The sequence below is a fragment of the Amblyomma maculatum genome, chromosome 5 (genome assembly GCF_055883805.1).
Source record: "Amblyomma maculatum isolate TAMU_Amacu chromosome 5, ASM5588380v1, whole genome shotgun sequence".
NCBI lineage: Eukaryota > Metazoa > Arthropoda > Arachnida > Ixodida > Ixodidae > Amblyomma > Amblyomma maculatum.
Window position 1 is genome coordinate 123,161,953 of NC_139348.1, and position 14,620 is coordinate 123,176,572.

At 46.6% G+C, this 14,620-nt stretch overlaps 1 protein-coding gene across 1 annotated transcript; it reads left to right on the plus strand.

Moving 5' to 3' along the window:
* Positions 1–6,968: 6,968 nt before the first annotated feature.
* Positions 6,969–11,620, plus strand: LOC146189406 (uncharacterized). The gene is made up of 2 exons (XM_084604237.1): positions 6,969–7,791; positions 8,847–11,620. The coding sequence occupies exons 1-2, from the start codon at positions 7,690–7,692 to the stop codon at positions 9,900–9,902; spliced, it is 1,158 nt and encodes a 385-aa protein (XP_084460363.1). The 5' UTR covers positions 6,969–7,689; the 3' UTR covers positions 9,903–11,620.
* Positions 11,621–14,620: the final 3,000 nt, after the last annotated feature.

Consider the following 14,620-nt stretch of genomic DNA (forward strand, 5'->3'; position numbering starts at 1 on the left):
ATAAGACGATTGCCCGTGAGCGGAAGAAACGCTATAAACTCTGACTCGGGGAGTCGCACGCTGGTTGGGGTGCACTACTCAGTACGCGCTCCGCGCTGTAACATTTGGCGTGTACTGGTATATGCTGTGGAAGATCGAGTGGCATACGTCCAGAAAAGCAAAAAAGCTGCGCAGCCGCAGCATCGTATTCCAGCCGCATTTCAACGGAGGCGAAATAAAAAAAAATATGTTCGTGGATCTGTGAACTGGATTTATAATGCGGTGTCTATTCGGAACCACAAAGCCAAAATATCTTCAACACTTGCAATTACAGATTTCAATAAGCATATTTATCTGTACATTAGTTCTTAAGGTGCTGAAAAAGTCGAAGTAGCGAAGTGTAGAGGCCCATGATACTGTGTACGCTGAGAATGGAACTTCGTTCTATCGTTCCGCGCCAAATATTTCTTTCACCGACTGCTCAAGCTACTCAAGAGTCTCTTGTCCCAGACGATAGACTATTTCATCATTAGTAGCAACAGTAAAAATTCCATCTCTTAACGACCTCCTTTACAAAAGCTTTGCCATTGAGTGCCAGCATTACCCGCCGGCTCTCCGCAAGATTGAGGTACGGAGGTACAAAGTGCATGCCAGTTGTTGTTATTAAGAGCTTTATTTTTCCAACGATGTAGGAGGTCCCCTACTCCCCGCCCCCGGCACGCACAGTTTTCGTTGATGAAGCACGCTACAACCGCACAGTGCTTGCAATCGCCACATCCGTAGCGCGTACCGCACCATGCCTCCTGTAACTTCCTCGGCACTGTCGAAAGGTGCGCCACGAACAAAAGTGTTCGTCATGGTATTAAACTTTAAAGCAAAACCGCGAGGAAACCATTATGCTGCTGTAATCAAACAGCAAGAACAAAAAAAAAAAAAGAAGAAATGGCGATCAATCTCTTCTCAGGTTCTCTCTGCACTTTCAATGTTTGGGTATGAGGTGTGAACGCAATAGGTAAATGAAAAGCTACGTTCACAACATTTTTCATTCATATAATTATTTCTTAATTCATCATCACATATCCGACTGATGCCCTGAGAGAATAAACTTCGTTAAAAAAAATCTCCGTCTACTCACGCGAAATTCAAAGCTGTGCGCGCGGGTGTTCCGTCGCGAACGGCACGCACTTCGCGGTGACGTCGACACCGTTCACGTTTTAAATATGAGCATTCTCGAAATGGCGGTGTCAATATTAGTTTTCGGAAGTAGCTCTGAAGACATTCGATTGCCTTAAAACCGCAGAAAATGATAGCCGAGATGCTTCCAGCCGTACAACGCGAACGCAACCCTACCGCGCCGGCCTACTCAGATTACTCGGCGCCGCCGTTGGCGGTGCTGAACGCTGCGCTCCAATAGCGCCGCCTGGGCAGTGCAGGTTGCCTATTCAGTCCAAATAGTTAGGAAACACTGCCCAAGTCTCTCAATTCTTAGTGACAAAGACCCTCTCAGACTCCACGAGTCCAAATAGTTAGGAAATACTGCCCAAGTCTCTCAACTCTTAGTGACAAAGACCCTCTAAGACTCCACAAGTTAAAATAGGAAAAACTGCCCAAGTCTCTCAATTCTTAGTGACAAAGACCCTCTCAGACTCCACAGGCCAAGGGTTCAAAAAAAAAAAAAAACTATCAATGATAACCTCTTTTTAGAAGTGCGGGATCGAATCCCGGCCTCGGCGGCCGCTTTTCGGCGGAGGCGAAAATCAAGGCGCCCGTGTGCTGTGCGATGTCAGTGCACGGTAAAGAAGCCCAGGTGGTCGAAATTTCCGGAGTCCTCCACTACGGCGTCTCTCATAGCTTGAGTCGCTTTGGGACATTAAACCTCGCAAACCAAACCATCCTTTTAGAAGTCTCTATAACCACCTCTGTGAAAAGCTGGCAGCCATTACAACATCCAGAGATCCCTATCACAATCAGCCCTCATGATCGCTGAACATAGTTCTCGTGGTCATTTCTGATAATGACCTTAAGCATCTGAATGAAAAAGGGACTACTGAAAGGACTAAAGGGATCAAACGTTACTAAACTCTAATCGTCTTGACGTTTGCTTTCAGCACTCATCCCGACTCAGTCGCTGTAGGCTACACAAAACTTCAACTCATACGTTACATTCAAAATAAACTCCTGTGCTACAATTGTCAAAGATATGTCCGCAGCCCCCAGACCTGCCGAGGCAGACTGGCCTGTGCCAAATGCGTTTCCAACGAGCATGCCACTGGCAACTGTCAAACTGAGCCAGAACTCTGTGTAAACTACGAGGGCAATCAACTAGCCTTCTCACGATCTTGCCCAGCCTAAAAAAAGAGGTAATAACCTTAAAAGTAACTGTCCAAATTCAAACTTCCACCACTGGGACGCAACAGGGCGCAGAGTCACAGAGGACTTCGGCTTCTGAACAGTGATACTGGTATAGGCCCATTCGCGAGAGGTCTAGTGATACTGGTATAGGCCCATTCGCGAGCATAGATGTCAGTGGGGCCAAAAGCCTCTCCACACACGGTGAGGCTATACTTCAAACGTTCCTGTGGGTTGTCAGTGCTCTTCAAGCGCATCGGAGGATGCAATGGGCCCGACAACCCAAGGTAGTCCTATGCCGTTGTCATTGGGATGGTGGGGACTCCATGAAACGCGCAAAAATGGACAAGCCCCGAATCACATGGCCAAAAACAACCTAGTGACCTGCTTCACCCGTATAAGCTGGAAATTGCAGGGGACTGCTTATTGACTTACGAGACACAAATGACATATTAGAAACGTACTCACCTGCAGCTTTGTTTTTACCGAAAACGAACCTGATTCCGCAACACACGAACATCCTCAAAAATAGTCAAAAATAAAATAGCATACATGCAGGTTCGCAGGCGGTGTTGCCATCATCATTCAAAACCACATCCCAGCTCGTGAACACAGGCTCAAACCTCGCTTTTTAAAACGGTCACAATTTTCAGTGTTTACATAGTGCCACATTTCAAAATAGCTCCATGATATTGAGGACCTTTTAAACTAGTCGCTAAATCCATGTTTAGTGGTTGGAGAGAATCCATTCATGCGCGTCACTAATTAGATGACGAGGCATTTGGCTTTATTTGCAGTTCTCCTCACCTCCCGCCTTGTGACCCCCCGCGAAGGACGTGACCGGCCTCAGGGAGCCAATGCGCGGCGAACAACCAATCGTAATTAGGAGCCGAAGCTGCGCAAGATAGGCAGAACGGATTCCTACTGATAGGGCAAGTGGCCGTCATAGATTAGTGCAGGTTGAAGGCGCGACCCCCTCCCCCCCTCCTGCAAACAGCGAAGGGTTAGTACTTTAAAATCGTTCTGGGCTAACCCCAGGTCACACAGAATACGTACCGAAGCGGGTGCCCAAACTCTACGGTATGAAATCGTTACTGCTAAAAGCAGTGACCTAGAATGCCCAAAAACAGTTTGATCAGGTTCGGAATATGGCTTATATTTCAATGAATTGATATCGCGTGCCTGGGCGATGGTAACTTCTACGCCCACCACTTGAGCATCCAAAACAACTGTCTGGTCATCCCTTGTGATGACTATGTCTGGTATATTTGTGCTTTGAGTGGTTCGGTATAAGGGCCCAGTGCCACCTTAAAGCCCAACTGTGACTGCTTTTTTAACGTAATCCACGATGCTGTCGTGTGGCGTCTTGTGCGGGTGTGATCCGTACGGTAACAGACCTGAGTTACATGACGCATGGTCTCGGGAGCAGAGCACCTGAATGGGGATATCCCCCTTTCAGCCCGACAAGGACTGGCATACAATAATGACGGAATTCAAAAAGCAGTTTGCGGTAACAGCGATTAGCGGCATAACTGCTGCTTGGTCCGCCAAATCGACTTCGCGTAACTATAGCGCCTAGAATAGGGCAACCGCAGTTGATGCTGCTCATGCACTGAGCATACAGCAGGCGACATGGCGTCGGTTGATGTCACCGCCTACGCCGGTGGCCAGATCAACAGGCTGTTCACGAAGAAACGAAAATACTAGTTTTAAAAATATCTGCAGTTTCGATGGAGCCGAAACATTGTGGTTTATTTGCGTGGCACATTGGGAATACGATGCAATAAATTGTTATTATTCCAAAATTGATGTCCTTGACCCCTTTTGAACTACCTTGACATAATTGCCTGTAAAGTCGGATTTTTCCCGCGTAATCAAGGCGCACGGAGCCTCTTTTTTGTTTTTTGCGCACTTGCGGCTGCTAACTATACTGAGCGGAACTGATATTTATTTATTTATTTATTTATTTATTTATTTATTTATTTATTTATTTATTTATTCATACTGTTAACCCTTACTGAGGGTCATGACAGGGAGGGAATCAACAATACATATAAAATCAATAACACATCTAAAATTTCAAATGACAGAACACAGTAACAAACACTTTGAGTTACAATTGTACAAACAACATCTCAGAAAGCTGCTGAGCTGGATCAAATGACACAGAAAGCAAAAAAGCACATACAAAGTAATAAATAGTACGCGACGCACGGGGGACGACATGTTAGCGTTCATTAAAGTATTGGTCTAGACTTTTCTGGAATGCTGTTTTACTGGCACTTTGTACAATATGAGTAGGCAATTTATTCCAGAGCTCTATCGCGTCAGGAAAAAAAGAAAAGCGAAATACGTTAGTGCGAGCGAAGTACGGCCGTATGGTTGCATTATGATTCAACCTGGCGCTATGCTTAGCAGGTGGGTGGAAGTACATTACTTTATTTATCTTTAAATCGTCATGCAGTATTTGGTGCAGTACTGCGTTTCTATGCGTAGTGCTTCCAAGAACCGTACGCTTTCAATGTCATTGTTTTGTACCGGCGAATTGATCATCCCTCCAGCCCCCTCCGCGCCTCCCCTGTCACGGCATTTGCAAGCTAACAAATAAGGCCGTATTCGAAAACCGTCATAGGCGCTGATAGACCACGATGACGGTGGCTGTACAATGGACGAGGCCATAAAAGTTTTCCTTCCTTGTCCCAAGTGCTTTGCTACTAAGGCGATAACAGCAGTGCGTGTGCGGTGCTGTGTACAGCAATAATAGTACCTCGCTCTTGCGTTCATCATCAGCCGATTTGGGTGAACGTCAGACACTTAGACAGAGGGAATGATCTACTGATATCATTTACTGCGTCTTCGCGATATTATATACAACTTGGGATATGGAATTTAAAGGTAAACAAAGCTCGGAAGCGTCGATACGAAGCATGCGGATAGATAGTACGAGTAAACAATTTTATAATTAAGGATGAAGGAGTTTCAATACGCCCATTGACGATGTAGCACAGCCTCACTATACATGCTCGCGGCTTGCAGATCGCAAACACTTGTTTAGGGTCCATTTTGCCCCCGAAGGGGGGCTGGAAGTGTCCTTCAGGTTTTCGCGGCCTTGCTGTCCTTGTTCCCTGTCGAATTTGTGATAAGGCGGCCGGTATCTTTTTATTCTTTTCAGTTTTCGTTCAGATGACTACTGCGTGTTGGTTCACGATTGAAATGTGGAAATTGTTTCACCGTTAAGGAAGAATCCAGACACAACCTGCAATGTTTATAACTAACGTTCGCCGATTCGGGTTCCTCGATGATGTACGACGGTACCCAATTTCGCCAGTGGTCGAGCGCATTTGGTCTCCTGCGGGGTATATGCACAAAACCGAACTATCGTTTTAGAAAAAAAAAAAAAAAATGATCGTTATATTTTCCGTCGTATGATCGCGTATCCCACTTTCATAAAATGTATGACTCTTGGATGTGCGCAGTTCCGGAAATGCATTTATAATCCCTTTTCGTGGTCATGTTGAGTGAAAATGCCGGCATTTTCAGTCTTTAGCTCCATTTTTCTCAAAACTACATCTTTTGAGGTCTGTGTATTACGTTTTCTTTGGGAACTGCGAGCCGGATGGAAACCATTTTCACTGACCTTAACGAAGGAAATTTACATGAACAGTACTGGGAACTAGAGCCCAAGTCAATCCCTAATTTTGTGACTAACAAACAAAACATGCTAAAACCAGATAATTCTATTATCGTTTGTGCGACGTGAAAATTTCTCACATAAAAAAGTTTGTAGTTTCTGCACTTCGTACAGTTAAAAAGTAAATACATATTAATAAAATACAAACATAAGGGTCAGTAAAAATTTCATCTACTTTCGAACCTTAATGTCTCAATACAAACGTGGATGAAAACTTTATAGAATTAACGTTTATGACGAGTACCTTATACGTACTCTCGAAAAGCCATTTTCACATTAACCTCTAAAATATTTTGTAGCATTTTATCACGAAAACAATCATTGATACCATAAATTGTTGTTACAGGAAAACGCAGTTGATGAGCGATCTGAAAGGGTGTGCAAATTATAGGCTGACTATTAAAGCAATTTTATACTTTGACAGTCTATAGAGGTTTCTTTTTAACCTTGCAGTTTGGAAATGATATACGCTTAGTTGGTTACGAGCCATAAAAAATGATGCAGGATTGCTAGATGACGGCCCCCTGCGTCTGCTTGTTTTTTTTTTTTTATGGAAATGATGGTTGAAACCGACTGACTAGTCTCTGACATGTGCCTACTTTACTCATGCCATTATTTGCTCAGGCGTCAAATAATGGTTCAGAATCGAGCGTTTCGGTGTTAGAACACGCAGCGAAACTTTGCAGCTTATCTCCTACTTTTGGCCGTTCCTTCTTTTTGTCAATCGTGGCATACTCCACCCCTTAACAATATTTCTGCCTTCGAAACTGCTAGTTACTTAGTGAGCCTTTGAAATAAAATAAATTTTTATTTTGTTGTCGAACGGTTGGCCACCGCTAAAAAAGTCTTGAGTTGATAAAATGTGTCGCAAATAAACGTAGATTTCAAAACAGTGCTTATTTGATACGATTCAGCCCGAGGCGTTAAAGTGTGTTCTTGAATGGCCTACACTGACAAGGTGCACGCAATAGTGGTGACTCGAGTTTACAGTTTTTTTTTCTTTCCTTCCCGTGAAAGGGGAAGGGCGTGTATTTGACACAAACAATTCTTCAACACAACCCGATTTCTCACGCCTCGTCCATCAGAGATGTGTGTTTCCTCTTGTATGTGCTGCGCCACTATGACAGCTTCTCCGCAGAGCGTTGATTACTCACGAAAACGCTCCGCTGACGTCACGCGAGGCAGGGGGACAGATAGAGGCAGCGACGCGCCTCCTCCTCAGCTTTCGTAAAAGGCTCACCGCACCCCCGGCGACCGGCACGCGTATACAAGGTGACGCTGTCGCTCCGCGCAGTAGCGACGATCCGTCTCGTGGGCGAGCGCTACGCAAAAGTTGCAAAAAGATAAAAGGGTTTCGATAGCGGGAGGAAGAAGGCGGCGACCGAGCGTGGGATGAGAGATGGAGGGGCGGAGGATGCACAGTCACGTGCGCCTCGCAGGATCCGTCCACGCGGGTTTGTTTGGAGCGCTGTCGGCTCCAACTCCGAGGGAGAGCGCGCAACGGAGGAGCGCTTGGCGCGCCGCGGGAGCTTTCGCGAGCCAACCGAAGACTCCGAAGGCCGCTGTCGTGAGCGCCGAACAGGGAGAGGGACGCTTGCGCCTTCCTTTGATGCGTCGTTGTCGTCGTGGTGGAGCTCTGCCAGCGAGGGGAGCGTGTAACATACTCGGTGATGCCGAAGAGGGAGCCAGGCCGCGCCCGCTGGGAGCTCTTGGTGCTCCTGAGTGCGACCGTTCTCATTGGTGCGCCTCTCAGCTGGTCAGCTGCGGTTCAGGTGCGTGTGTATACCCCAGCCGTACTAGGAGCGCATGTTGAACGGACATTTCTACATGGTGGCAGCTTTGTGCTCATGTATTTATTATTGTTATTTTGCTACCGGAAGCGCATTCACTGATATCATTCCACTATATTGGTTGTAGCTTGCGCTTTGCAGATTGATCTTTTTAATTTCGATACTGTTGCTTGTTTAATATTTGAAGGCAATATTGTCGGAAAAACTAGTTATGCGACTTGTTTTCTATGACTGGTGAAATCGCTTTGGTCGGTAAATTGGGAGTCTGTGCCACTTTAGGCGCTTCGTTCCCAGTGTTCTTTCCACTCAGTCTCTGTGCATCAAAGGCACTTTTGTTGCCGCATCAGATAAGAACTGTTCTCGTAATGTATGAAATCTCCGCAGTGAAGTCGGCCGGTTAATCCTCGTGAATGATGAGAGGCTACATCACAGCATAACTGCAGGAATGTTGAGCCATCACCAAGTAGCTGACCACGCTGCATTACAACTATATATGTATTCGTCGTCCGCTGAGAAGATGCGAAAATAACTTGGAGCCATACCTTCAAGTGATTTTTAAAGTTTCAATCAGTAATTAGCCACACGCGCATACAATGCCTTCCTTGGCAAGTCTTCATAATCGCCATAAACATCGTATTTTGTGAAGGCGGATACCTTGCGATGAAATGGATTTTCTCTAGCAAAGACGCTTGTTTTAAAACTTCCATTGCAGTCCTTTATACCCTAAATCGTTCATTTAATAGATTCAACTTAAAATACTCTTGCCCTTCTAGACCTTCCTAGATGCTGTTACTGATTCATTCAAATGGGCTGATAAGAGAGACTAAAAGTACCCGAAATTGTATTGATCTGTTATGGCCATTGTTTTTTTTTTTTCTTTCCAAGCATTCCATGAGCTCGTTGGTCAAACACGATTATACCACAGTTAATATGACGCCTTTAGATACCTAGGATTCATATTTGAGCATCTACTTCATTTGTAGCGTTAGAGGCGCTTGCCTCATGACTTAAAACGCATCTTTGCCGTTCCCCAACAGGGTCCGGACAATATGGGCGATGACGTTTGGTGGGCTCCCGTGCGTCGTGAAAGCCTGGCCGCTGGCGTTTGCCCTACGGGCGAAGACCTCTGTGCCCGAGGTGCCAACAGCGACGTATGCCGTTGCGATGCGGAGTGCGGAAAATACGGCGATTGCTGCATGGATCGAAGTGACACGTCTACGACCGGCGCAGCCGAGACTCCTTCTGTGTGGCGCTGCATATTCGAGAGCGGCCGCGAGTTCTACGCCCTCGCTTCTTGTCCGGACGACCCGGCAGTGGACCCTGACTTGTTGAACCACTGCCTCGGCAAAGGAGATCAGCTGAAGCCCCTGCAGAACGTGCCCGTGTACAGCGCCGCCTCGCGAATCATGTACGCAAATGTGTTCTGCGCCGCCTGTCACCAGGACCTGCACGCTTTGAGGCCCTGGAAGCTACAGCTTCGCTGCAACCGGGCCTGGGAGGCAAACACTGTGCTCGAACACCTTGCTCGCGGACGCTACAACAGGATGAGCCATTCCCTGCACGGTGCCGAGGGGCTGAGTTGCAGGCTCAAAGTCGAAGACATTTCATCCAAAGCCTTCTGGCAGGAAGTTCCGGGGACGCGCGAGTGCCGCATCGCCTCGTCCGGCTGTTGGAAGGACGCCGCGCCACGTGACGTTGAGCTGTGTTCCAGCTACACGGCGTATGTTTATTCTGCCCGGACGTTCTCCAATTACCGGAACTATCACTGCTTCCGGTGCTCCCGCAATCCTCGGGGGGACGTTGAATGCGGCGCCCGTCCCGCCTCATACGGTCACGACACGCCGGACGTGTCGCACGTGGTGATGGGGAGGGAGAGTAACTTTGTTAATCCGCATCAGTGTTCGAACACTTCTACGCACATCTATGATCCCCTTACTCACGATTGCTACGAGACACCGGTCTTGCGAAGTGATGCTCCGGTCGACGAGCCCTCTCGTGCTCCCACTGACCTTGCGGGAACTAGAGTTATGGTTCTGATCCTGCTGGTATTTTGTGCAGGGAAGATCAACGGACTTTTCCTGACGCGTGGCTGATGTATGTTTTTTTTTATATTAGGACGCTATTTCGCCGCGGGTCATGCGCGAACGATAATAGAGAGATTGAGCACACCGTGATCCGCGATCCGCTACCGTGATCAGCCACCGCGCGTTCCATTGCTCGTGCCCAGATCACCTTGATGCCGATAGATGGCGCCACATACGTCGGCACATTGACCTGCCGCATAGGAACCAATCAGCTTGTGCGCCCCGCCCACGAGCGGTAGAGGGTCACGGTGGCGGATCGCGGATCTCGGTATGCTAAATCTCTAATAGCGCCGCGCCGTATCTCGGCCAATGTGCTGCGGTGGAAATATCCATTATGCTGTTCTTTCTTGCCTCAGGCGAACGGTAACAGCGGCAGCTTTCAGTGACGTTTGCATTTAATGCCATCTGAAGTTCGAAAACAAATGCATTATTTATTTTTTTCTGCTTAGGGGTTTTGTTGTGTTATTGGGGACAGAAGTTTACAGGACGCGAGAAAAGCAAATTTGGTGTAGAAGTGCGACGTTTTTTGGCGATCGCTTGATTTTGCTAGCTGATGTCACATGGTACCCCGACTTTCAGATCACTATGTTTTCCGAACAACGGATAACAAGAGTAACTATTGGCTACGATCCATGATGATGCGTCCTGGAAGCTTTTGCCCCTAATAGTACATTTCTGGGCCTCTCATTCATTTACCCTTACGTGCTTAGCGTGTTTGTTAACCATGGTGTGACTAGAAATGCCCAGGTATTCTTGTTGAATGAGGCCATGAGAAGGTTAAAGAGAAGTATTCTGTTTAGCTAATAGGCATTTTACATGCATTGTTTTCTTGGGCTAAAGTACAGCTGTTATTAATGACTGCGTTCGCTTTTTTCATTACTAGGAGCCTTTACGGATGCGTACACCACAGGTTCATGCGAATGCTATGCCGAGATACGTTTGTAAAAGGTTGCCGTATGGTCAGCTCACTAACTAAGCTAGGTGTATATTTGTTGAGATCATCTAGGTAAATGTTTTCTCTACAAGCGCGTAGTTAACACTGCGATGTATTCAGCTCTCAGCTGCGCAAATGATTCCTTCGAGAGCGTGCAGGATTAGGCCTCCGCTTCGAACATGGATGGCAGGTCGTGTGTTAGAGGAAAACAACTGACTTAAAGACTTTAGCGCATAAGTTAGCGTGTACTGCTCGGCATTTGCTGCTTAATCGTGCGGATTGGTAGAAGGCTTCGAATCAAATGACCCGCTTTGCTCTCTCTCTCTCCTTGCTCGTTACCACTGCACGGCTTAGAGCGGTTCGATGAATCTCTAGCGCCTGCGGCGCTGCACGACTGCCTCAGCGGATGCAGCCGAGTGTTTAAATCGCTTGCAAAAAATTTCTTCCTATTTTTTCTCCGAGTCTGACTTGTGCACGAACGAAAGTTGACCACGGCGATCCCCAGTGCTAGAAAGTGGCTGTTTAACACGTGTGGTGGCGTCACTATCGCTTGGCTGCCTAAATGCCCGACTCCAAGGACACATGATTGTGTCGGCGCTCTTGGCGTATTCAGGAAACGATTCGCGCATGCGTGTGGTGCGTCAGCGTTCACGCAGACGCCGGAAGTTGATCACCCACTTAGGTCTTGGCGTAGCGCTATCTCAGTGCTGCCACGTGACTCTATGTCACCACACGGAGAGGTTTTCGGCCGGACGTCAGGTCTGCGGCGGCAGAATGCGGGTGCCTTAGGGTGCCTTCAGCGCTGTGCCACGGTAGGCGTCCGCAGCACTGTGTTTCCCCGTGGAACACCCTGCACTGGGCCGATCCCTCGCGGCTGTCACGTGACTCCACGTCACATAAGTTAGAGGGCGCACCAAGAGGAGGCAAGCGCCCTCTAACTTATGTGACGTGGAGTCACGTGACAGCCGCGAGGGATCGGCCCAGTGCAGGGTGTTCCACGGGGAAACACAGTGCTGCGGACGGGTACCTCCTCTTGGTGCGCCCTCTAACTTATGTGACGTGGAGTCACGTGACAGCCGCGAGGGATCGGCCCAGTGCAGGGTGTTCCACGGGGAAACACAGTGCTGCGGACGCCTACCGTGGCACAGCGCTGATAGCACCGACGCTCCGGAATTGTCGTTGGAATTTAGGCCTAGTGAAGCTGCCATGGCAGTTGACTGCGTGCTTCGCCTTGGGTTAGAGTTATGTTCACGGCCCTATGTCGCATTTCTATGTGTTATTACGCGGCATGACAGCAGAGTGGCTTCAGTGCCTCTGGGGCTCATACCGTGTATTCGCCAGCACGCGATCTTCCCCGATGAAGCCTTCCCGTATCACAGGTCACTGTAAATTTACGTTAGCTCAGACTACATATTTCTGGAGCACGAGCAATGTACAGCACTGGGCTGGGTTCAGACGGGTGCACGAATTAATGCTGTTACATCTTGCGCATCACGGGGCCTTCCGTTTTTTTTTTTTGTGTGTGTGTAGATAAAATAACCAAATTTGTTTTCATGTCATCAAAGAGTAATTTATTTTCACTGTACGCTTCCCGCTTTGTTACTTCTGCCGCTTCATCGATTATGTAGTTTGAAATAAAATGTCCTCGTGTGAAAACGACGAGACAGTACTGCTTTCTCAGTGACGGCCTTTTTTCCTTTTGGTATGTTCATCTGCCTCGCATGAGGCTTTCCACAGGCCTCGTGCATGCTGTGGTAAATTGTTTGGTAAGCCGTTCACCTCACATTTTATGGCGAAAAGTATGTTGTGCTATAGCGCCCTGTCGCTAAAGTTACTCTTGTGCTTTAGACTAAAGGCCACTTTAGAAATCATGAAAAAAATATTCTGACAGCCAAATGAAATAAGAACGTATTTTTTAAGAAATTAAGTTATTGCACTTTCTGGGTACGGCATATGTACTAAAATGCATTGCTTGAATGGTTTAAAAACAGAAGTTTTCGAAGACCTCAAGAAAGCACTTTTTTTTTTTAATTTGAAAATGCTTGAAGGTGGTAAGCAAAAAAAAAAAAAAAAGAAAGTTATTCGGGAATGTGCGAAATGCGCTAAATTGCGTCTTTTGCTAGTTAGTGAAATTTGAAATGCCCAACTGTAGGTTTATTTGATATAAAGCTTTCCCAACAGAAAGAACAGGAGATCCCTACAGGTCTTAAAACATATTTAGGAAGTATTTTTACGCAGTTTTTTGTAACGTATAGAAAGCGCATCTCAATAAATGCAGTATTCATAAACAAATATTAAAATATCAAATTTGAAAAATAACCGAGAATATCCCAGATATAAAATTTTCTGATGATATAGACATATGAACGTTGAAAATACTTGGCTGTGGCTGTCAAAACCGCAATAAAGTATCCAAAGCCGAAAAAAAAAATTGCGCAGTTATTTCGAATATAAAAAAAAAAAGAAAGAGAAAACAAGAACTGTATTCATACAGCGCCAGGTCATCTGAAGAAATCTTATTTTTAGTATGGAGATTGTTGCAGCGACCACCGTCGCATTGCGGCAGCCGCTGAACAAGAAAACCGACCGGGTGGCAAGACCAGCTCGATATATTCGATGACTTCATGTGCGAATGGCGGTAGACTTCTATGCCTGCTCTTCGTTAAGTACTAATAGGTATTCATTTATCTAACTCGGGATAGGCAGCTGACTGCCCCGAGAAAGAAAAAAAAGTAGGTATGAAACCAAAGCCCAAAAAGCAGTGCTTGTATCTTTTCGTCTATTTATTAACCCTACTCACGAAAAGAATATATTGTCTTCGTTTAGTCGCAGGGACATGCACGTTTCGCGGAAAGATATGACATGTTTCGCTGATTCACGCACTTTCCTTGTCAGTTTAGCTTGATTAATTTCCTTTTTATGTCTAGCATCGCTGATTCCGTAATTGTTTTGCATTGCTAAAAGTATCCATGCTTCGCTTGAGTAAGCTTTTAAACAGGGCTAAATACGTAAGTGAAACCATTTGAGGGTCAGCAGTAACATGGCATATATTGTGTATTATTTGTGTTCGTAGGCCTAATTTATGTATTGAAAATCTATTAAGCGGTTTTGCAAGTCACAAATTAAACCGCCATTTCAAGAGGTGGATGGTTTCGGCCTCAGCTGCTTGACAGAGTTGGGAAAAGCCGTCCTTTATAAAAGATTCGTTTCATTTTGCCGTACACATGCGCAGTGCAGTTCCTGTCTGCTCGCCAGACTCAGTCAGCTGTGGTGTTACTAACTGCTGCCGTGTCAGCAATACCTTGTGACGCAATTCCGCTAGGTTGTGGTGGTGAAAACTATTTCCGTAAAGAAAAAAAAAATTGTCAAACGATCAATGAGCTTCTTTTCGTTGGCTTCGTGAAGTGGCCGTCAGACCGTGTCTTTCGGACGATGCTGGGCTGGCATAACTAGACGCCTCGGAGCGGTCTTCTTGACAGCGCCTCTTTCTCGTTTTTTTTTTTTTTGCTTTTCTGTATGCCTTGTACTTTGTCTGCTGACGTCGACCCAATCGTGACGTCTCCCGCAACGGTGGTGTCTGGAGCGACCGTACGGGGAACCCTTTTAGAAACCGCTTGCTTTTGTTGTTCCACGAGAGAGTGGTGGCCAAAAAACCACCCATTCCTCTTGTCCGCCGCAGAGTCCGCGGCTGCATGCTTCATCGCTGCGGCGGTGGGCCCTGGCAGGCGGTGCGTCGTAAACTAACCTCGTCTTTGAGCACGATCGCCCTTTCTAAACAAATCCTACTTTTTGG